Source organism: Ailuropoda melanoleuca, chromosome 8 (genome assembly GCF_002007445.2).
Source record: "Ailuropoda melanoleuca isolate Jingjing chromosome 8, ASM200744v2, whole genome shotgun sequence".
In the NCBI taxonomy this organism is placed as follows: domain Eukaryota; kingdom Metazoa; phylum Chordata; class Mammalia; order Carnivora; family Ursidae; genus Ailuropoda; species Ailuropoda melanoleuca.
The window spans coordinates 113,743,813-113,769,007 of record NC_048225.1 but is presented as its reverse complement, the minus strand read 5'-3'; the positions used below and the strand labels follow the sequence as shown (position 1 = coordinate 113,769,007).

The 25,195-nt window shown below is 37.4% G+C and overlaps 1 protein-coding gene across 1 annotated transcript in view; it reads left to right on the top strand.

Moving 5' to 3' along the window:
• The window catches only part of USH2A (usherin), a 729,748-nt gene that overhangs the window by 540,079 nt on the left and 164,474 nt on the right, over positions 1–25,195 (top strand). The window contains exons 40-43 of the mRNA XM_034667668.1: positions 1,216–1,437; positions 14,015–14,238; positions 19,039–19,243; positions 24,312–24,509. Of these exons, the coding sequence (XP_034523559.1) occupies positions 1,216–1,437; positions 14,015–14,238; positions 19,039–19,243; positions 24,312–24,509 (849 nt within the window). The remainder of the gene's footprint in view (positions 1–1,215; positions 1,438–14,014; positions 14,239–19,038; positions 19,244–24,311; positions 24,510–25,195) is intronic.

Here is a 25,195-nt window from a genome sequence, read left to right as displayed (position 1 = left end):
TAAATTTTTTAGTGAACTTGAGCCTTCCTTTTCTGAAAAAGGTTTGGCAAGTCATTAACTAGATTATGTAAATCTTATCTGGACCATGGTTTAGAGCTATAAAACTGCCAGAGGCTGGTCAATATACTCACAGACCTTATAAGATAAAATGAAGGAATACTGTCCAGGGAGAAAGATATTTTAAAGGGGGAAGTGAAGAGAAGAGGCTCTGTTGAAGATGCAGGAAAAAGAAGAGGAAGGCAGGAAGGAGGAGAGAGTCAAGGTCCAAGGGTTCAGAAAGGAGGTCAACTGAGGTTGGGTTATGAGCTAGAGAGAAGTACAGTTTTAATTTTAGATCCACCAAGTTGTTAGTAGTCCTTTCCAAAGTATCTTTAAAAGATAAAATTTAAGTTTTTTGTGCTTTAGAGTTGTCCTGTCTTTTAGAGAGTCTTCAAACCCCCCCAAAATGGTGCCTATTGATATTTATAAAATTTAAACTCTTTGATACCAAGGCACCAGGCAAAAGACTATCTTGTTCTTATTCTTGTTTAAAGTTTCCCAGAATATCATGTACAGGGGAGTGTGGGTGCAACTACATTAGTGAAATTCAGTGTCTACCACAGCCCAGCAAAGTACAAATGTGATAACTTGAATATAGTATTTTTATCTCCTCTCTTTTAATTGACCTTCACATTGAAAGTATTTTGTTTGCTTAAATGTGTATAATTTGGTTTAAAAAATATAATCTAGGCAATGCAAATTTTATGTTAAGTTCAGAATCCATCCTACTTTCCAGAAAAAAATATATATATAGTATATAATATACTGTACAGTATATTACATATTGTAGTATATACACACACACACACACACACACACACACACACACACACACACTACGTAGATAGAAAAGTATTCATAGGCAAACTTTCTTGTGATGTTACTTAATCATGTTACCAGACATAATGTGCTTATTTCTTAGGGGCGAGTGAGGAAATAGGCAACATAGCATTACCTCTAATTTACAACATATGTATGTGAGTAGACACACGTTTATACATCTTTAATGCAAAAATTTTAAAGTTGTATTGAAATTTTGCAACTCCAAAATGACAGCATTCTTTCTAGTAGTTCTGTCAACCAGTTGGCATCTGCAAGATGATTGTGATAAAATTTCATTGTGAGTCAAAGCATATTTTTTTAACTCATGCAATGATTGTTGTCTTAAATTGACAGGTGAAGTATGTTGTCCAGATGAACAGCACAATCGGGTTTCCACTGGCATCGGTGACTCCTGCTGTGGCAGAATGCCTTACTCCACCTCAGGAAACCAGATTTGCTGTGCTGGGAGGCTTCATGATGGCCATGGCCAGCAGTGCTGTGGTGGACAGATTGTAAGCATAGATTTAGAATGCTGTGGTGGAGAAGAAGAGGGCATGGCATACAGCCGCCTTCCAGGTAAGGAGCCCTTGTCTACCTTTCAGTAGGTAGAAAATCTGAGAAACAGGGTTGAGAAACTTGCCCTAGATATAAAGCAAATAAGGAATGAAAGCTCATGTTAATTATATCTAATGCAAAATTTAAGTACATATTGTATCACAAATAAAAATGTAATTTCACATTTTTTATGTTCATGTGATGCACTTCATTAAAACAGATGAAAACTCTTTCCTCTTGACAAGTGTCATATACACCATAAACAAAAACAAAAACACATGTGAATGTATTGGTTCTGGATCAAGAGAATATTTCCTAGCAAATTTTCTAGCAATTGCTAACAGTACACAAAATTATTATTGATGACATTATGCCAATTCTTTTGCTCCATTATTCAATTATCACTAATTTGTAGTTATTAAATTATCACTAATTTTAAAAGCAATCATTATCATTGATGGAGTACTTACTATCAACCAGGTACTATGCCCAATGTTTTATACATTATTACCTCAGTTAGTCTTTTTTTCGATTAACCTTTATAACTGTCTTACTAGATAGGTTCTATTATTATCTACATTTTAAAAATGAGGAAACTGAGGCACAGAGATTAGACCGTGTCCGAGATCACATCATAGTCAGATACAGATTTTGGGGTGCCTGAAAGTTATACAATTTGGGGGACTCTAAGGAAAGAAAATAAAATGATTTAAGATAAGACAAAATATAAAAATAATATTTACTTAGAAGGGGAAAATAAATTATAAAAATTACTAATCGAAAAAAGGAAATCTAGCAAATCCCACTAACATAAAAATAGTATGTTTGAATTCTATAACTTCTGACCTCCCTCTTTTCTCCCCCTGACACGTTTAACTTATATCCTTGATCACCTCTTCATGGGACAATGGCTTTGTACCATTTACCTCTAGAAAGATAATTCATTCTTTCCTGTCACATGATTAATCAAAACATTTTTAGTTATTTCAAGTTTAGAAAAGTGGCTTTAAGCTTCAAAACTTATTATTGTAATATTATGTAAATGTTTAGGATTATTGTAAAATTTGGAGAAATATCTATTAAGGATCTTTCTAAGATTAAAGAGCATTTTAAGTTTTCTTGTCTTAAAGTGATTTGCAGTAACTTGTCTTAAATATTCGTTGAATTGACAACATTATTAACCAGTTTTTTATGGGTATCCTTGTTATATAATTGAATTTGAGTTGTATGTTATCATGTTGCCACTATTTTATCCATACATCAGCAAAAGTATAAATTTTTCCAATGTATTTATGAGTTACCTTTCTTCATAATTTGTAATAATTTATGCTTCAATCCTAGATCCATCATTTTATTTTAATAGTTTACTACCTTTGTTATGATCTAAAATTTACTTTGTTATAATTCTCTTCTAGATGTCAGAATAGTTCAGTTGATTCTGTTGTTCAGTTTTACAGCTTTTGTTTCATATTCCATTAATTTTTCTCTCTGATCTTTCTCTTTCTTTAAAGCTTCCCTTTACATGCATCCAAATTAGGAGTCTGTAATTTCTCTTATCCCTTATCTTCCCAAATTACAGTTAAAATGGCCTATGCAAGCCTTAATGACTTTTTTATAGAAGTGACAGAAGCCATATAAACATAGCTACTGAACCCAAACTAAATATTTTCCCAAATCAACTTCCCCTTAGTTAGATTTCAAAGATGTACATGGTCACTCTCCTATTTTAATCAATACAAGAACACATAAGACAGAAGGCAAGTTAAAGGGGCAAGAGACAGAAGCTATAACAAATTGTAGTTAAATATTATACATTGCTAATTTTATAAAAATATGTAATAGTGCCTACCTCGGAAGGGGCTCATGTAAGTAAAGGGCCCTGAAACTCAAGCTTCATCAGCTTCAGGGTAAATCTGCTCATGTATCCTGCAAGGGTTGGAACTCCAGCCCTTCTCTGAGCATGATTTCAGGACATCATTATATCTTGATGCAGATGAACTATGAATTCCCTATTGCTTTTCTATAATTGCTTCTTTTTTAAAAAGCCTTCAAAGTATTACCCATAACATCAGTAATGGTTATTTAAATTATTGTAGTGTTACTGTTAAATACCATCTTTTTGTATACATTCTCTTCTATGTAAAGTTCTGATGAAAACTGCTAAGAAGAACACTTCAAGAACAAACCTAATCAGTGAAAACAATTTTAAAAGTATTAATCCTAGGGGTGCCTGAATCTTGTGCCTTAACAAGAATCCTAGACTCTCAGTATTTTCATAGCCCTTAAATAAGTAAGAGGTGCTTAATTATATTATTCACAACTAAATTTCAGTAGTCCCAGTATGGAAAATATTTTTCTTCTTCTTTGAGCCAAAAAATACCTGATTTCTAGTTTTTCATTTTATCTTTGGACAACCATCAAGTGTGTTTCCAAGGCATTTACTATTCTATGAAGCTATAAATCACCCATCTGGATCCACACTATATCCATGTATTCATTCTTTTTTAATCCAACCTGGTAGGACGAATTTAGAGGAAGATTTTAATATGTATACTGTCGAACCGTTTGATAGTCCACTGTCTTTTGTCGATCTGCATCAACTGTCCAGAAAATAGTGGTGATGGATAGTTGTCCTATGGACAACAGAATTAGGTTTCAATTAGGATACTTCCATTAACCCCCAAAATTTAAGGATTACCTCCAGTACATGGCACAGGATACCTGGATCTTCATTCAGTATAAGGTAAAAAGAAAGTCTACTTTGCCAGGTAAAACCAAGACACAAAAACAAAAACTAACTTGCCAAGGTCTTTGAAAATGAATGATGCATTAAATCATATGATACACAAGAGTCCGGTATAAACACATAGTCCTTTCAGAAAATTTCCCCATGAATTGTAGCCTTAAGAAGTTAGAGTTCTAAGATAACTGAAGTCTAGTCAGGGAATCCAGCCTGGTCAAGGGTCTCCTAGACACTGCTTATCGACTAAAAGATGTACACGATGGTCAGGAGACAAGATACAACTATGCTAAAAAGTAAACAACATTCTATGTTCACTATTTGCGAAGCAGAGTTCTATGTACTTCATATACACCAATACATTTATAACGCACGTAAACCTCACAACAACCCTACGAGGTAAGTACTAATCTTCTCTCCATTTTCGAGATGAGAAAACAGATGCACTTCACAAAAGAGAGACACTATCCCCAGATCACATAGCTAGCAAGTGGCTGCATTACTTCAGGTAACATTAATTGCTATTATAAATGAACCCCCAAATTTGTAAAGGCTCAAATACAATAGGGGTTTACTTTTTCTTATATAATAGCATGGAGATATGAACCTATCTGTAGGTCAGCTCTCTTTCCTAGTTATGAGCTACCTGTTGGACTGCCAGATTCTACAGTCACCTGGGGGTTGTATCCATTTCTGCAGCCAGAAAGGGAAAGGAGCATGGAATAATGTGTGTGTGAGCTTTTTATTTGCTAGGCCTAGGAATAGCAAATATTTAAATTAACATTTCACTGACTACAACTCAGCTATCTGTCAACACCTAAATGCAAGGGAAGCTGGGAGATTTGTCTGTGAATTCTTGCCACTGTGGCTAAGAAGGGATTCTGACTCCAACCAAATGGTGACAGAGTCCATGCTCTTGACTTCTTTGATCGTTCTGATAGCTGGACAAGCATTGGATACTCTCCAACCCAAGCCATATCAATGTTTGTCAGGTCTACTGAGCAGGGCCAGTATAATAAACTACCAAGCTGCAAACATTTTCTGGAAGAAAAAAAGAGGCATTATAAACTCTGCCCTTTGACTGCACACCTAATGTGTGCCAAAGTTAGAAGACAGGGTACCACATATGAGGGTTAAGCCCTGAGACAGTGACTTTTAAAGAATGACCTGGGGCTTCTAAGAGTCTGACCCTTTGGAGAAAGTCATTTGCAGGTGGTCTGTGAGATCAAAATGATTTTCATAATAATACTAACCTATTATATGCCTTTTTAAATCTCATTCTTTCATGAATATACAGTGGAGTTTTTCAGTTTGCATGGCATGTGACGTTGCAACAATTGAATGCAGAAGCAGGTATGAGAAGTTAATTCCTTCTAGTAAGCCAGACATTAGAGAGGCTTGCAAAAATACAAAACAATGTCATTCTTCTCACTTACTTTTCTCAGTTTGGAAAATGCATTTATTTTTCATAAATATTTATGTTAACATGAGATATATTTATCATTTTAAATGAATTAATAAATACATATTTCAAAATTTTTGTTTTAGGCTCTAACCCAATATTTATCCACAGATATAACCCACATAAACAAAAGCTATATGGAGTCCTCAATTATTTGTAAAATGTAAGGGGGTCCTAAGACCAAACTTTGTGAATCACTGCTTTAAGGCATGGTAATCATGAGTACTAGAAAATCATGGTACTTAGTTAGTTATCCTGTGCTATCATTAACCAGTTGAGTATCTCCTCTTTTAGATGAGTACCTAAAAATATGTCCCTTATAGACAGAAAATGTATGCCAGTTCAGGGGGATGCAAAAGTGTTACCCTCTCCATACCATAATGAGTCAGAGTTTTAACATAANGAGTCACCTGGGGGTTGTATCCATTTCTGCAGCCAGAAAGGGAAAGGAGCATGGAATAATGTGTGTGTGAGCTTTTTATTTGCTAGGCCTAGGAATAGCAAATATTTAAATTAACATTTCACTGACTACAACTCAGCTATCTGTCAACACCTAAATGCAAGGGAAGCTGGGAGATTTGTCTGTGAATTCTTGCCACTGTGGCTAAGAAGGGATTCTGACTCCAACCAAATGGTGACAGAGTCCATGCTCTTGACTTCTTTNAAATGTATTGTGTAGTGACTATACTCAATACACTATTCTTGGTGCTTTGCCATTATAAAAATGGCTAAGATTCCATTTTCATCCTTAAGGACTTATAACCTAATCAAGGAGGAGATTACCTATAAGGTTAAACACAGTCCATAAAAGAGGGATGAACACAAGTATATTCCTAAGACTGAGAGATCACTCCAGCCAAGGTGATAGAAAAAGCTAAACCATTGGATTGGAGCCTCAAATAATGGGTAAGATTTTGAGATGCGTAGATGGAAGAAGGACATTGCAGCTTAAGGGCATAGCTTGAGCTAAAGTGTGAAATTGGCCTCTGTGACGCATGTCCAAGTAGTAGTGAGCAGTTGGGTTTGTTGGAGGGATCCACTGTGTGCAAGGAGATAGAGGGAGCTATGTCTGAGTAGGCAAAAGGATCTGACCATTATTCAGTAAGCAAGGAAGGGTCAATGTGATGATAAGAACTGTGACGTAAGATGATAAATTAGATTTTGGTGGCAAAATGAATGTGAAAGAAAAGGAAAAATAAGTCAGAACACTACTGCCAAAAAGTGAAACGTACCTGTTTTAAGAAATTAAGCAGAGGTAACTGTCCATCGGGACAATGGTTCCTAAACTTTCGGGGGCCATACGCTCCCTTAAGAATCTTCCGAAAGTTACAAATCCTCACTGCAAATACCAGTACATAGAATATACACAGAAATTTGCCTGCAATTTCATGCACCCCTGAAGTCCATCTGTGGGCCCCAACATCACTTCTTATTGACTTCACTGTGATTTTCCACGCTTGTCAAATATTTCTTAAGCAAATTGCAGCATTACTTAGCTCCTGTTGACTCAAGATCTGCTCTAGAGTTTCTCACGACATTCTGCAGTTCTGCCAAGGCTGGTAATCATGGTGGACGGAAGGAATGATACTTCTAAAAAGGAAAAAAAAAAAATCTCTTTTTATTCTCTTGACCTTCCTGCAGGTTTCAGTGAAAATAGACGCATTCCACCTGTCTTTTTCCTCTCTCTGCTGCTGCTCCCTCCTGTCGCCCCTAATGACTGTGACCTCAGTGACCTTCCAGAATATCCATATGGCCCTTTTTCTCCTCAACCTAGCAACACCATACCTGCTACACGAAGGTTTGGATCTCATAATATTATTCCTAAGCCTGGCCTATCTCACTGCCTGGCATTGTGTGCCTGCCATAAGACCGGGCTGGCTCGTAAAACATCTCTTTATGTACTTTATTACTTAAACTCTTTTATTTGCCTGCAGGAGCCCTTTAACAAAATCACATTGAATTGACTTTCTCACACCAAATCAAATCTCCCTGGTCCCAGTTCAGTTGTCTTTGTCAATATGTATTTTATAAATGGAGTGAATTAACAGATGCTGTTGGAACAGAAGTGCTGGGGTAGCGTTTATGTTTTTACTGCTCTCTCTGGGCAGATGAGTTGTATAGGAGTGTTATACAGGTATCTCGGGATGAAAGTCATGCTCATCATTGCAGTGGATATGTATTCTTAACCATTTTCTTTGTATGTATTTTAAACCTCGTTATTACTCTTTTTATTCTTAGTGTTTGCTTGTATGGTTTTATCATTTATGCCATTAATCATGGATTGGACTTGATTATATCTTTTAGTATTACGAGATGAACATTAAAGTCTCCATATCATTCAAAGAGACCAGAATTTTCTGTTAGCCATGAGAAACTGATCATGACATACCTTTGGAACGTATTGCCCGATCTCTGTTACAAATGCTGTCCAGGCAGCCTCGGATAGGAAACTCTGGGTTGGAACTGCTTTGTAATAGAATACTGAGTTTCCATGTCCTGGAGTCAGACTTTGGCAGAACGAATGACTACCGCTATTTGTTATAGAAGATAGGAACTGGAAACTTTGTGAAGAGGGAAATACAGCACAGAAATCCATTGTGAAAGAGCTTTACTAAATAATATTTTTCGGGAAGATTTCCTTATGACATAATGAATTTTTGAAAGGTGTAATGTAGAAAAAATGCATCTCAATGATTTGGGGAGCATTTTTGCTCTACCCTTTGTTAGTTTTGTGGTGGTAGCCATGGGGCCATCTACTGGTGGAGACAAGCATGCATTTCTTTTCTTTCATATTCTGCCACCAATTTTATAAGCTTGTCCTAAGAATGACTAATCAGAAAAATTTTTTTTCAATCTTACAGGCCTAAAATATAGTCCCTTGGCTTAAAATGTGGTCCCCATGATCAGTTCCAGAGTCGCCCATTAATTTGTCATGTTCTAAACTTTGTTCTTTACTACTTTACTGTTTTTATCTCAAAAGCATGAGTCATAATTCTTGGCCTTTTTTTCTAGAAATGGAACACATGTTTTACAGAATTAACAATTTAGAAATTCATCAGGACTATATGTTTATAAATGCTTTCCTTGTCATCCATGGCCACTAAATGAGTATTAGTAATATATTGAAACTATTCATAGTGTTGTGAGTAAAAGATTCTTTCCTTCACTCTTTTCTCAATTGTATTCAAAAAATGGAAGCTATCTGTTGGATATATATGCTGCTTGGGAGGATAAAAATATGCAGTTTGATATCAAAAATAAATGTCTAATAGCTCTATGTGTACTGTACCGCTTTAGTAACATCTGTCCAAAGACAATCTTGACCTTCGTACAAATTTAAGGAACAGCCTCTGGAAGAATAGATCGATCCATGAACAATACACGACCTGTTTTGTTTTTCTTTTGGCATATTTAAAATTGTGCATTCTGCGTGTCAAAGTTCAAAAGTCAAGTGCTACGTGTGATAAATTAGGCAGGGGTCAAAAGTTATTGCAATGCAGTTTCAGAAGATTGTCTGTCTCTGAATTTGCAGCTCATTCATGCTGAAGTGATGCACTATGGGAATTACTACCAAACTCTGCTCTGCAACATCTGCTCTCCCTAAGTGAGTTAGTGCACGTCAGACATCTTTATGTCAGAATATTGCAGTGATGGATGCAGTCTTCAGAAAATGCTGCATAAAAGTCTGGTGTGCCGTTCTGGCCATTAAGTGAAATTACTATTTAAATTAATGGCACTGTCACAGTTTATCTGTGCAAAGAATGAACGTTGATTAGGGTATTAAGTAATTAGCAATTTATCACACTGGAACAAGGTTGATAATAATTAAAGAAGTAATGGTTTACCAAAGAAACTAGAAAGGGAGTCACTTCTTGTTATGAGAGTGGAATCTTGGCTGAAAATTTTAATTCAGTGAAACAAAGATGAAGCTCTTTGTGAAAGAAAGCAGGCTTTTTTTTTTCCTAGCGTAAAAACAGTTCNCGCTTGTCAAATATTTCTTAAGCAAATTGCAACGTTACTTAGCTCCTGTGACTCAAGATCTGCTCTAGAGTTTCTCACGACATTCTGCAGTTCTGCCAAGGCTGGTAATCATGGTGGACGGAAGGAATGATACTTCTAAAAAGGAAAAAAAAAAAATCTCTTTTTATTCTCTTGACCTTCCTGCAGGTTTCAGTGAAAATAGACACATTCCACCTGTCTTTTTCCTCTCTCTGCTGCTGCTCCCTCCTGTCGCCCCTAATGACTGTGACCTCAGTGACCTTCCAGAATATCCATATGGCCCTTTTTCTCCTCAACCTAGCAACACCATACCTGCTACACGAAGGTTTGGATCTCATAATATTATTCCTAAGCCTGGCCTATCTCACTGCCTGGCATTGTGTGCCTGCCATAAGACCGGGCTGGCTCGTAAAACATCTCTTTATGTACTTTATTACTTAAACTCTTTTATTTGCCTGCAGGAGCCCTTTAACAAAATCACATTGAATTGACTTTCTCACACCAAATCAAATCTCCCTGGTCCCAGTTCAGTTGTCTTTGTCAATATGTATTTTATAAATGGAGTGAATTAACAGATGCTGTTGGAACAGAAGTGCTGGGGTAGCGTTTATGTTTTTACTGCTCTCTCTGGGCAGATGAGTTGTATAGGAGTGTTATACAGGTATCTCGGGATGAAAGTCATGCTCATCATTGCAGTGGATATGTATTCTTAACCATTTTCTTTGGATGTATTTTAAACCTCTTTATTACTCTTTTTATTCTTAGTGTTTGCTTGTATGGTTTTATCATTTATGCCATTAATCATGGATTGGACTTGATTATATCTTTTAGTATTAAGAGATGAACATTAAAGTCTCCATATCATTCAAAGAGACCAGAATTTTCTGTTAGCCATGAGAAACTGATCATGACATACCTTTGGAACGTATTGCCCGATCTCTGTTACAAATGCTGTCCAGGCAGCCTCGGATAGGAAACTCTGGGTTGGAACTGCTTTGTAATAGAATACTGAGTTTCCATGTCCTGGAGTCAGACTTTGGCAGAACGAATGACTACCGCTATTTGTTATAGAAGATAGGAACTGGAAACTTTGTGAAGAGGGAAATACAGCACAGAAATCCATTGTGAAAGAGCAGTACTAAATAATATTTTTCGGGAAGATTTCCTTATGACATAATGAATTTTTGAAAGGTGTAATGTAGAAAAAATGCATCTCAATGATTTGGGGAGCATTTTTGCTCTACCCTTTGTTAGTTTTGTGGTGGTAGCCATGGGGCCATCTACTGGTGGAGACAAGCATGCATTTCTTTTCTTTCATATTCTGCCACCAATTTTATAAGCTTGTCCTAAGAATGACTAATCAGAAAAATTTTTTTTCAATCTTACAGGCCTAAAATATAGTCCCTTGGCTTAAAATGTGGTCCCCATGATCAGTTCCAGAGTCGCCCATTAATTTGTCATGTTCTAAACTTTGTTCTTTACTACTTTACTGTTTTTATCTCAAAAGCATGAGTCATAATTCTTGGCCTTTTTTTCTAGAAATGGAACACATGTTTTACAGAATTAACAATTTAGAAATTCATCAGGACTATATGTTTATAAATGCTTTCCTTGTCAGCCATGGCCACTAAATGAGTATTAGTAATATATTGAAACTATTCATAGTGTTGTGAGTAAAAGATTCTTTCCTTCACTCTTTTCTCAATTGTATTCAAAAAATGGAAGCTATCTGTTGGATATATATGCTGCTTGGGAGGATAAAAATATGCAGTTTGATATCAAAAATAAATGTCTAATAGCTCTATGTGTACTGTACCGCTTTAGTAACATCTGTCCAAAGACAATCTTGACCTTTGTACAAATTTAAGGAACAGCCTCTGGAAGAATAGATCGATCCATGAACAATACATGACCTGTTTTGTTTTTCTTTTGGCATATTTAAAATTGTGCATTCTGCGTGTCAAAGTTCAAAAGTCAAGTGCTACGTGTGATAAATTAGGCAGGGGTCAAAAGTTATTGCAATGCAGTTTCAGAAGATTGTCTGTCTCTGAATTTGCAGCTCATTCATGCTGAAGTGATGCACTATGGGAATTACTACCAAACTCTGCTCTGCAACATCTGCTCTCCCTAAGTGAGTTAGTGCACGTCAGACATCTTTATGTCAGAATATTGCAGTGATGGATGCAGTCTTCAGAAAATGCTGCATAAAAGTCTGGTGTGCCGTTCTGGCCATTAAGTGAAATTACTATTTAAATTAATGGCACTGTCACAGTTTATCTGTGCAAAGAATGAACGTTGATTAGGGTATTAAGTAATTAGCAATTTATCACACTGGAACAAGGTTGATAATAATTAAAGAAGTAATGGTTTACCAAAGAAACTAGAAAGGGAGTCACTTCTTGTTATGAGAGTGGAATCTTGGCTGAAAATTTTAATTCAGTGAAACAAAGATGAAGCTCTTTGTGAAAGAAAGCAGGCTTTTTTTTTCCTAGTGTAAAAACAGTTCATTATCAAAATTTTAGTTGACCTGTCAAAAGTCCCTCAGAGCGATCAGATGACTGATTAGGAGTTTTGAATTAGGTCAATGTCTGCATTTTGATTTTATACTTAAAGCATGGTGAAACCATCAAGTAACTTGGGAGTAGAGGGGGAGAATGTATTCTGCTCCCTAAAGGGTCAGTTTTCAGTTTTCAGATTGCTCTTTAAAATTGAAACATGAATTATTTTAAGAAAACTGTTAGAGAAAAAAATGACAGTAAAAAACCCAAGGTTGTATTCAAATGTCTGATCAGAAGGCAGCAGGAAAAAATTGTCCAAACAATACAAAGCTTGAAACTGTAGATTTTTCTTTTTATTGTTTGTGTGCACTTGTGTGTATAGCATGTCATTTTTACCATTTTATCATAATCAAAACTCAGATTACAATGATACCTCTGCTGTGTGTATTTATGTGAAAAAAATTTTTCCTGGAAATTTTAAAACAATGAAAATTACTAATAAAGCACCAAAGGAAACAGTTCACTTTTAAACCAATTACTTTGAACAGTTACCACATTTAGATGGCATGCTAAAACTCCATTATGATCAATGTATATCATCTTAAAATATTGGGAGATATTTTTTTAAAATGGAAAGATCAGTGAGAGAGTTCTTTGGAGTCATGTGTGGCTAAACACCTTTCTTAAGGTGTGTACCAAGCCAGTGTGTACTTTCAATAATTTTTTTTTTAAATAAAAAGCACTTAAAACTCGCTGGTCTATTATTAGGAGTGTCTTTCATACTGCAGGTGTTTGTACAGGACCAGAACAAACAATTCAGGTCCCCAGGGCACTTTGAAGTTGAGGTTCTTTATGTTTTCAGTCAGGACTAATAATAAATAAACAAAATTCTAATTAAAATAAATCATTCATCACACTGTACTGCTTTATCACTGGATATAAATTCTGATATAATAGCACTGTGACATGGGATATAGGCACCTTAATTTCTGCCTTAATCTGACTCTAGAGTCTTGTTTATTTATTTAGGCTTTTATGTCTAAATTTCTTCCATATCTCTTCTATGGCAAGATCTAGATGATGTGAACAACAAACAGGCAGTTAAACTGAATTGGGTGCGAGAAAGGAGGCTATTTGGTATGAAAGACACATGTGTCTTTCCTCAACAAGTGATGATCAATGCTCCTTCTTACAAGGTCTTTCTGTCGCTGCCTCCAACCTCTTATCCATGTCCAGCGATGGGTCAAGAACATGGTGCTGCTCAAAAAATAGGCCAGATTGTTCACATGATCAGTGAGCAAGCTCAGCTGGTTTGAACAAATCTATCTCATGAAGAAAGAATGGTTACCGCTGCTGCTGGGTTCACAAGAAGCCAGTGTGTGCACCCTAAAGCCAGGCGAAAACTTACAATAAGACTCCTACCACAGCGTCTCCAATGCCAGGATGTTCCTACCTCTCTACTCTGACTAGGCTCTTATCCCAGTGTGCCTTGGTGACCTTTTCTCCCTTGCAAATTTCTAGAGCTTCCCTCTGATCCCCTGCACTTTGTCCCTTTTCCTGCAACACGATGTTATCATCGCAACGTGGGCAGGTAATTCTCATGACGGAAATCAGGGCTTTTTTTTTTTTTTTTAATGGAGCTTGGGGGAAGTCTGGCCCCACTGAATGATTTTGGAACACTTCCTCTTGTGTGTTCTTTACCTAATTAGTGTCGAGTGCCTTGGTAAGAAGGACCCCTCACTGCACATTTAAATCACTTTGGTAGGGAAATGCTACCTTAGGTATTGTGCCATTTCAGCAACTGCCCGGGTCTGACATTTTTATACCAAACTTTATAGCAGTCTCCGTTTTCTTCCCTTTTTTTATTTCATATTCATATATAACATTTTATTGTTGCAGGGATGTTCTGTTGTGGGCAGGATTATGTGAATATGTCAGATACCATATGCTGCGCAGCTTCCAGTGGAGAGTCTAAAGCACATGTTAAAAAGAATGACCCAGTGCCAGTAAAATGCTGTGAGACTGAACTTATTCCAAAGAGCCAGAAATGCTGTAATGCACTTGGATATAATCCTTTGAAATATGTTTGCTCTGACAAGATTTCAACTGGAATGATGATGAAGGTAATTGATAGAAAACCTCTCAGAGGTGCTGATTTGACAATGGAAAGAGAAATACATTGTTCATAACTATTTTTCTAAAATAGGAATATAAAAACTCCTGTGTGCATTATTCATTTTCACATTACATCCATATTAATACCAAATGAGTTCGCTGTGATTGATGTTATTGCAATGAATTCTAAAGGAATTAATAATGATTAGCTGTTCTCAGGAATCTTTACCCAGCACTCCAGATTAGTGCGGGGCTGAAAGTCTGTGTACCAAAAGAGCCAGCCCTTGTCATCTGGGACCTCTGTGTCGTGCCATTTTAGGTCCATGGGTGCTGAGGATGGAAACGGAGAGAAACTCTGCCTGCTTCGCTCTGGGCCCCTAATCATAATCCAGCACTTCCCTTTGATAGAGACTTTAGATCCAGCAAATTCACTCATGCTTGTAGCCTATTCCTTGAGACAGTGGAAGATCAGCAAATGCTTGCCAACCATAAAAGTGAATAGACCTTTGAATGTACCATTTATTTGGATGTTGAGATGCTTTACAGATAGAGAAGTCACGTTTTGTTAGCGTTACACTTGACCCAGGACTCCAGAAACCTACCATTTTAAGGAACGGATTGTGGACATTGAAAAACCAGACACCCTACTTTGTTCTGTAACAATCCGCCATTAGGAGACATTTGCAAATGGGTGTTTGGGTCATAGACAATGGAAGGGCTCTTGCCAACATACGTCTATACAGTCACTGTGTAGAAACCATATATGTGGGATGTAAAGTAACTCTTGAGATTGTTAGGGTTCCAGCAAGCACTTTGCAACAACTAATATTAAGACAATTCATAAAGTTGTTAAAGTGAATAAGTACTTTATGAAGTGAATAATCATATAAAATATCCATCAAAAATAGTTTTTCATCTATAAAATTTTTTTAGAAATTGGTCAGTCCTGTACACAACGTTAAATACCCAATTCTATGAAAGAAATCTATCCAGTACTATGCTCCTAAAGTTTACATTTATTCCAGTCCAACGTTTTCAGAAATTTGGACTGGGATATTTTTCTGAAATACACAGTCTTAAAAAGATGGTGATGTTGCAAGGACATGTCTCTCTTTTTTTTTTAAAGATTTTGTTTATTTATTTGAGAGAGAGAGAATAGAGAGCACAAGCCAGGAGGGAAGAGGCAGAGGGAGAGGGAGAAGCAGACTCCCCACTGAGCCGGGAGCCCAAGGCGGGGCTCCATCGAGATTGAGATCATGAGCAGAAGGCAGATGCTTAACCAACTGAGCCACCCAGGCTCTCCATGAAGACAGGTCTTTAAAAGGACTAGTTAAGAAGCATCTCTGTAGAAAACTCTTAAAGGGGCACTCATATTTGAAAAATGAAGATAGAAAACCTGTTCATTTCAAAAATGACAGTACTGCTCACTCACATTTGTTTCCCAAGTATCTCATTTTGGTTTCAGGAAGTATAGCTTCCATTATGCAAGGACACTGTTCAGGATATATCCATGATCTTTTAAATTGGCTTAACTTGGCTTTATGAAGGCCAGTTAACAGTCATATTGAATATTCATATTTAAATTATTATGATAAGGACAATATTTCTGAATGCTGAATCAAGCAGTGTGTTACAGGTAAAGTTCCATTTATAGACTGTGTTTTGTTTCCTGAAGACCTCTTTCCTGGAGACTTCTGTCTCCTTCTCCAATCAGGACTGGACCCCTGTGGGAATTCTCCCCTGCAAGTCTTCTGTAACTGTGGGTTTGGGAATTCCTTTTACTTCTCTCCTGTGTTGGTGTCCCTGTGTTCTCAATCCAAGGGTCCCCTATTCTTGCTTTATTGCCTTTCTTTTTTGGAGAAATATCATTTTGGGTATAGGTGTGTAAAAGGTAAATTTTTTGAGAGCTTGACATTTGAAATGATCATTTTTCTAGCCTCCCACTGGATTGATAGCTTAACTAGGTATACAATGCAAGGTTAAAAATTGTTTCCACTGAGGATTTTGACATCATGTCTGCATTTTTAAACTTTCATTGCTATTCTGATTCCTCTTTCTTCCTAGGTACCCATGTTGTTTTCCCTATGAAAGTTTTTAAGACATTCTTTTTATTCTGTTTTTCTAAAATTTCATTTAAAAAATTTTAAAAATTAAATTTCATGACAACATGTCTCTTTGTGGATTATATTATTATTCATGATGATGCACTTTTTGTGGACTTTTTCAGCGTGAAGTCTCATGAACTTCAGTTCTGGGGAATGTTATTTTATTATTTCTTTGATAATTTGTTCTCTTTTCAAAATCTCTGTTTTTACCTATTAGTTTGGTGTTAGATTTCCTAAACCAATCTTTCAGTCTTTTCTTTTTATTTCTTATTGATTAATTATCTCTTCATCTTTTTCAATACAATCAGATTTTGCCTTAGAGTCATCTTCCAGCCTTTCTATTGATTGACTGATTTTTTAACTACCATATTTTATAGGTTTTTTTTTTCTTTAGTTTTTCAGGGTTCTTTCTTTTTTGCTGCCTGTTGTTTATATGGCATCCCACTCTTGTTCCATTCATGGGATATCTTTTTTGTCATTCTGGAAATACTAATTCATTGTTTTTTTTTATTGTTTGTTTGCTTTATTCCTTGAATTGTCTCATTTGTTTGTCACTATTTTAGTTTTCTTCAAATTTCTAATTTATGGTTTAGCTAGGGCATGCTAAACTATGCCGAAATAAAAACAAATGCACTCACGTATGGAATGGGTCGATAGAGAAAAAGTTAAAAAAAATTTTCACATTGCAATCCAATGTGAGTTAGGCAGCTCTCCTCCAAGGAATGTCTCAGGAGCCCAATCCCCTTCCATCTTGTGGGGCTTCACACATGGCCCTCAGATTGCAATGGAAAAGAGGAGAGAGTAGACGATTATACATGTATGGGTCTCACCTGGATGCATAATACATCCTTTCTGTAGAGTAAACACATGGACATTTCTGGTCATGTGGCTTTTCCTACTGAGCCAGACTTGCAAATCGAGTATTCCTAGGGAGAAAAACCAAAATGGTGGTTACTAGGCACATGGTATTGTCACTGCCACATTCATCTACTTCCCAGCTTCCAAAAATGTTTGAGCTGTCTTGTGGGTATTAGTTCCCTTCCTGTTTCCTTGGACTTTATGTATTCCTTTCCTGTCATTTGGTTGGGCTTTAAGAGGAAATGGTGTTCAATTCACTATATTCAAATGGAAATCCTACCCTAGTTTTCTAAAGCAGCTTTGTTTTGACAACCTTCGGGAGAATAATTTAACCTATATGAGGTAAGAGAGATTGAATGTAGATCAGTTTTAAATAGCAAAAAATCATTTTAAGTATATTATGCCACCTGGGGCGCCTGGATGTCTCAGTCAGTTGAATGTCCAACTCTTGGTTTTGGCTCAGGTCATCATCTCAGGGTTGTGAGATCGAGCCCTGTGCCAGGCTCTCACTCAGCACAGAGTCTGCCTGAGATTCTTTCCCCTCCTCCTCCTCCTCCTCCTCCTACCCCTGCACCTTCCCCTGCTCATGCTCCCCCCCTCTCTCTCTCTCAAATAAATAAATAAATAAATAAATAAATAAATAAATAAATAACACCACCTATGGAAAGGAAAGACGCAGGAAGGTTTTGCATTACAAAAGGTTGCCTTATTTGTATCTCCTGTGATCTGGGATGATGAAGTATTTCATTTTCTGAGATTAGATCACACTAGTACTTACCAATAACTATTAAAAGTCCAGAGATTCATCAGAGGAAAGGCTTACAAATGTAAATAATAATAGCTATAATGAGAGTTCATGAAATGTTTAGATTTTCTGAAACTTGGACAAGGACTACTTCTTAGCAGTCCAGGTTGCCCCACAGCACAAAAGTGCAGATTCTCAAATATCACATTATTTTCTCTAAAGCTTCATTAGGAAAGTGTCAAAGTAACAATAATAAAAGAATGATTCCTGCTTTTATTTATAGCATATCTAAATGTAAGGCGTGTACAGGTGGTGTCTCTTTTGATTCATGTAACAAACCTGCGTGGTAAGTGCAATTTCCGTTTTCTCACGGAAGAAGTTGAGACTCTGAGAGTTTGACTTGCTCAAGGTCACAAAAGTATCAAGTAGCAAAACTGGACTCTGAATCTAAAACTGTGTCATCCACACCAAAACTGCTCTTTCTGGTACGCACTGCCTTCATTTCTTTTCATAAATCTTGAGACATTTATTCATGAACTAAGTGGAAGAAAATTTCATTTGCATTTTGTAAAAACCTGCCCCACATACATCTAAATGTAATTTTTAATTTTTAAAAAAATATTTAAAGATTTTATTTATTTGAGAGAGAGAGAATGAGAGATAGAGAGAGCATGAGGGGGGGAGGGCCAGAGGGAGAAGCAGACTCAACACCGAGCAGGGATACTGATGCGGGACTCAATCCTGGGACTCCAGGATCGTGACCTGAGCCGAAGGCAGTCGCCCAACCAACTGAGCCACCCAGGCACCCTAAATGTAATTTTTTCAAAGATTTATTTATTTATTTTAGAGAGAGAAAGAGAGCATGCATGCGTTGGGGGAAGGGGCAGAGGGAGAGACTCTCAAACAGACTCCCTGCTGAATGCGGAGCCCCACGCAGGTCTGGATCACACAACCCATGAGATCGGGACCCACAAGATCATGACCCACGAGATCATGATCTGCGCTGAAACCAAGAGTCCGTGCTCAACCAGCTGAGGCACTCAGGTGCCCCTGTCCAAATGTAATTCTTAAATTTCCTTCTCCCCACCTCTACCACTCAGGAAATCACAGAGTGCGGGACTCTCTGCCCAGCTGCTCTGGAAGCCACAGCATATTGTGGCAGGTGTGACTTCAACTTCACCAGCCACGTTTGCACCGTGATCAGAGGCCCTCACAATTCCACAGGCAAGGAATCAGTAGAAGAAATGTGCTCATCTGCTGAAGAGACTGTTCACACGGGAAGTGTAAACACTTTCTCCTTCACAGGTAACAGAACCTGAGCCAGCTGTCCGTGGCTTAGTAGGGATAGTGGAAAGCTGTGGAAAATGCAGATTTGTTTCATTCTGATGTCATCCCCCTCCTTAACCCAATATCAATTAATTTCATCATACTATGGGCTGGTTAGTTACAAGGTAATTAAAAGCACACTTTGGATTTGTTCAAAGTTAGTAGTTTAAAAAATTGTAAAGTCTAATTTTAAATGAAGATATATGCTATTTTAAAGTAAACATGTAGAAAATCCAGAACAGGGAAATAACCCATGTGTCCTTTTATGGTATATGCAGTTAATTGTCAATGAGCCCCATTTTCTTTCTTAAAAGTCCGAATGCAGGCTTTCAATAAATGCAAAGAATGAATGGTGCTATACTTGGAGACGGAAAAGAGGAAGAAACCTGTCTTACCGCAATGAGACCTCACAGCATTATTCTGAGGAGGAGCTTAAAGTAAACCTTTCTTGATCTTGGGTCTGGGTCTGGAGACTGCACTCTCCCACAGCCTGGTGTTGCGCCTAAATGACCATCGTCCTGGAAATAATAAACTTCAAGGTTATTGAAAATACTAATTTTCAAGTCCCATCTTGGTCCTACTGAGTTCCTCCAAAATAGTGGTTCTCAGGGTTGGCTAAGCTGAGTGAAAAACACTGTAAAGTTTAAGATCGTCTCCAAAATAGTTCTGCCCTCTATTAAATTTTTATTATTTGTCCATTTACTTAAGTCCCTACAGAGTTTGTTTCTGCCTTTTGAAAAATTAAGTGTGTGTGTGTGTGTATCTGTGTGTACATACATATATATCATCTATCATCTAGAGTCAAATAGAATACATTTAAGTGACATAATTCAAGCAAGTTAAGGTTAAATAAATAAAAAACTGCTCTGCTCCATCGTGACTCACCATTCTGCCTTACTTAACTGATGGTGGGCAATAATGACAAACCTTAAGATTGCAAAAAATAAGGCAAGATGCTGGGATGAGGGGGGTGGATTAAGGAGGGAAAGCAGGAATAAAGATAAAGTTCCAGTGATGTGCTAGATGCTTTAAAACCTTACCTTAATTTACCCACAAAGCAATCATGGAAGTATGACCATTTAGTAGATGAAGAAACTGAGGCTCAGATCTATAAAAGTAACTTGCTAAGGGAAGATGTCAGATTTAAATCATGTCGCCTTCAAGCCCAGCAGATTTAGGTGACTCCATGGTACAGGAGCTCCCTTCAGAGTGCTCCCAACTTCCCTCAAGCTGTTTCTTCCACCTGAAATGTCCTTCTACATCTTTCCCAGGGTATAGGTGAACATTCTTGGTCTTGCTGCAGGCTTCTCACACCCAGTCCCCCTTTCCTCTTACACAGCGGCATGACTTTCACTTCTACCATGTGTCATGTACATCTGGACCCTTGTTCCCTCTCTCCTACGAGATTGAAATATCTGTATGAACAAGATGCCCTTGCTTCATTTTACCTCGTTTTTAGATTAACACACTGTAAGCAAAAAACAAAACAAAACAAACAAACAAAAAAAGACAAAAATAAGACATGTACTGGAATATATTTAATTAGGAAAATTAGGAAAGTCCTCAGGATAGAGGACAATTCATCGAAACCTCCAATTTCCTTCCACTCCCAGTTATAGATTTAAGGACCCTCATTTCCAAGTTAGTGGGTCTGATCCAAGAGAGTTCCCTACTTTTATCTGCCTTTTGAAATCAAGGTCAAGATTTTGAAGGCCTTTAAGACATATTTACAGTAGCCCTCTCCAGAAGAGAATAGATGTTTATACTTATTTAACCATCCATATTTCAGATTGTTTTGCCTACCAAAGAATACAATAAATTGAATATGAAAAATAACAAAAGTTTCTCTTTCATGAAGAAAACGAAGCACCTAAGTCATGCTAAAACAAGTTTCATTGAGACTGATTTGGACTAAGAAGTCCACCTTTCTTAGAAATTTACAATTAAAAGCTAAACAACACCAGGGCTCACCCAAATTCATTCATACATACAATCATTTCATTTATCAAAAAATATTTCTTAAATTTTTACTAATAGCCAGTCACTCTACTGGGCCCACCAGGTATGAAAACTTACATAAATAAGAATTCCCATCAGGGATTTGAAGCCCATTTGTACAGACAGGGAACAAATATAAGTACACTATAATGTGAGAAATGATGTCTGTGTAAGAACTGTGATAGAAGTAAGCACAAGACGCTTTTCAAGGGCACTGCAAGGACATCCAACCCAGACTGAAGAGGTTAGGAAACACTTCGGGAAGGATATCATGCCTGACCTGGGAACTGAAGAACAAGTAGAAACATATCAGGTTAAAGGAAGGGAAACCAGGCAGAGAGGGCAACATGTGCACAGCACAGGAAGTGAGAGAAAGCCCAGTAAGATGTGAAAAACAATCCCCTTGATATGAATGTAGCACGGGATAGGAGAGGAGAAATCATGGAGATGAGGCCAAAGAGCAGGGCTCAGCTGATGAAGGCTTTGTATGCCACACTAAGCAGGTTGTCTTTATGCAGCAAGGAGTGGATATTAAAGCTTTTTAAGCAATAGAATGACACAATCCTGTACATGCATTTTTGAAGAAGTACTCTGTCAGCTGAAGAAATGATTGCAGACAAGTATCCATGGGACATTTAAGTCCTTAACAAGTAAAAATTGAACCAGCATACCCCCCCAAAAGCAAATCCCTCTGTTATTTGAAGAGTAGCCCCATATAACATCCAGAATGATTTTGAGATGAAAAGGGTGTTTTTTCTTTCTTTTTCTAAAAAAGTGTTGGAAATTCTGGCAAAGAAAAAAAGAACTCAGAACTCAGAACTCTCTGAGAGAGAGATTGTTGAGGGAAGGCAAAATTTCAACAATGCTTCCTTATATGTAAAGCAAAAAGAATTCTTTCATGGGCTAGGAGCACCTTTGAAAGACCAGACCTCACAGGAAAACAAAGAAATGAGGATAAGAGATGAGAGAGTAAAAAGAATGAAATGCCATAGAGGAAAGAACAAGGAACACAGCATGGAAAGCTCCTGCAACTGAAATTAGAATTGGTGATGTGGGCCTGAAGGGTAGGAAAAAAAAAAACAGTTATTAGCAATGAGAAGTTCAATCTGCTACAGCCAACTGGTTGAAAAATACAGTGACTGTCTGTGGGTAGGTGGATGGTCTGGGCAACTCAGCCCCACAAGGTCATTCAGGGATCCAGATTCCTTCCAGTTGGTGGCTCATTATGTTTCCAGTGCTGCCCTCCTTCCCGTGGTGCAGCCTGGCCACTGCAGCATCCTGCTTCCAGCCCACCAAAAGCGGATGAGAAGGTCAATGGAAGGCAAGCGATTTCCTCTTAGAAAGTGAGACACAGGGGAGCCTGGGTGGCACAGCGGTTAAGCGTCTGCCTTCGGCTCAGGGCGTGATCTCGGCGTTACGGGATCGAGCCCCACATCAGGGCTCCTCTGCTATGACCCTGCTTCTTCCTCTCCCACTCCCCCTGCTTGTGTTCCCTCTCTCGCTGGCTGTCTCTATCTCTGTCAAATAAATAAATAAAATCTTTAAAAAAAAAAAAAAAAAAGAAAGTGAGACACAGATTGCCCGTATCACTTCCATGCTTCTTCCATTTTGAAATCTGAGTCATGTGACTACCCCAAGCTGCAGAGAAAACTGGGAAAATTAGATCCTAGCCAGGAGGCCTCTGACCAGGACAGAAAGGAGATCTGGGTGCCCACCAGTGGTTATCACAGGTATTAAGTGACAGATGCCCCTTACCAGAGAAAATGAAGACAGGTCTATTTTATAGCAGTTTACATTTTATGATGTTCTATCACATGACTTCGTGCATTTTATCTTCATACCAATTCTATAAAGTAGGCAGGTTGGGATTTATGGTAAGGAGATATATGTAAGGAAAAGTGGTCAAAAAAACCACATAGATGGACTGAGATTCAACCCTACATGGAGATAGAGCAGGTGGCCAGGAAGCCAAGGAGCAGGACCTCTTCTTCTGATCTCCCGTCTGAGAAAAGTCATCCAGAAACTGCCACACAAAAATGCATACATACATAGTCAAAATTCACAGAATTAAACAGATTTAGCCAATTAAATTTTCCAGTAATTTTTTTTTTTTTTTTTGTAAATTTGTAGCATTGGTGCTTCTGAAGTTAGCAAAGCTTAAAACTGAACAAAGACTTTTGGGATGCCATTGAATCACATGGACGATTATCTAATAAAATCATTGCCAGTTCAAAACACTCAACAGTTTGGTTTTATTCTTTTAATTAGATTCATTGTTTTGAGTTTGGGTTTCAGTTCTGGTTTGGTGAAAAAAGGAAGGATGTATGTAGTGGGTTATGCATTCATTTATATCCACTAACCATGATAAGCCAAGTTTCCAGTCTTGTATCTCATAATAACTACATTATAATTTATATAATAATTTAATGTAATATGAACAATGTAATAATTTGTAAAATTAATAATTTAAAACTTTAAAAGCAGGTTGGTGAACCTGCCCCATATAGAAGTAAAGGATACAAACACTTGGGAAGCGTTAAATTCCAATGTACATTAGGGACACCTGGGTGGCTGAGTCATTAAGTGTCTGCCTTTGGCTCAGGTCACAATCTCAGGGTTCTGGGATAGAGCCCCGCATCAGGCTCCCTGCTCAGTGGGAAGCCTGCTTCTCTCTCTCCCACTCTCCCTGCTTGTGTTCCCTCTCTCGCTGTCTCTCTCTCTGTCAAATAAATAAATAAAATATTTTTTAAAAAATCCAATGTACATTAGTACTTTAGGTTTTCAGTCATTCTTTTCATGTTATGCATATTTGTTCAGAAAAGGTGAGTTCTACTCTGTGGAATTCCATATCCCTGCATGTAATAAACATGTAAAAAAATTTTATGATTTAGAACATTAAGATATTAGAGTTCTAGTCACACACAACAGGATTAGAGCATTAAGCATTTATTTTTAAGTGTTTAAAAGTTTTGACATTCATTTTCAATATGATGGTAGAAAAAAATAAAAATGTTTTTAAAATCTCGCTGTTCAATTTCTCCCTTTCCAGATGTGAATCTGGAGCCTTATATGACGTATGAGTATAGGATTTCTGCATGGAATAGCTACGGGCGAGGATTCAGCAAAGCTATTAGAGCCAGGACAAAAGAAGATGTGCCTCAAGGACTGAGTGCCCCTACGTGGACCAAAATGGATAATCTTGAAGATGTGATAGTCTTAAATTGGAAGAAACCTATACAATCAAATGGTATTAAGCCACTTTTAAAATTAAAATAACAAAATCCTGTAAATCTGTAAGGAAATTGAAACGAGTATAATCTACATGTAATTGGCATGCATCTAACCATTAAAAATTATTTGCTGGTAAAAGGAACCTTAGGTGTGTGTGTACTAATCATCCATTTTGTAAAATAGGCCTCGCAAGTTTTTAGCCCCCAATTTTTTTTTTCTGGAATCTTAGCATATATCTGCATATTAGCTGCTTTCAAATAAGTGAAGACTGCTAAAGAAAGGCAAAATAGTTTTAATATTTGAAGTAATTTTGAGTTCCTGGGTGGCTCAGTCGGTGAAGAGTCTGCCTTTGGCTCAGGTCATGATCCCAGGGTCCTGGGATCGAGTCCCATGTCGGGCTCCCTGCTCAATGGGGAGCCTGCTTCTTCCTCTCCCTCTGCTGCTCCCCCTGCTTGTACTCTCTCTCTCTCTCTCTCTCTCTCTCTCTCTGTCAAATAAATAAAAAGCCTTTAAAAAATATTGGAAGTAATTTTGTTTGGTAGCCAGGGGAAATAAACAGAAATGACTCTTTAATTATCTATGTCCAGAATCCCTGTCTTCAATAAGAGTGCATATCATTCAGAACTTCTTCAACATAGCAATCCAACAGCAAATTAAAAGTAAGGAATGCTGTATTTTCCCATTTCCTCGGAACTCTAAGAC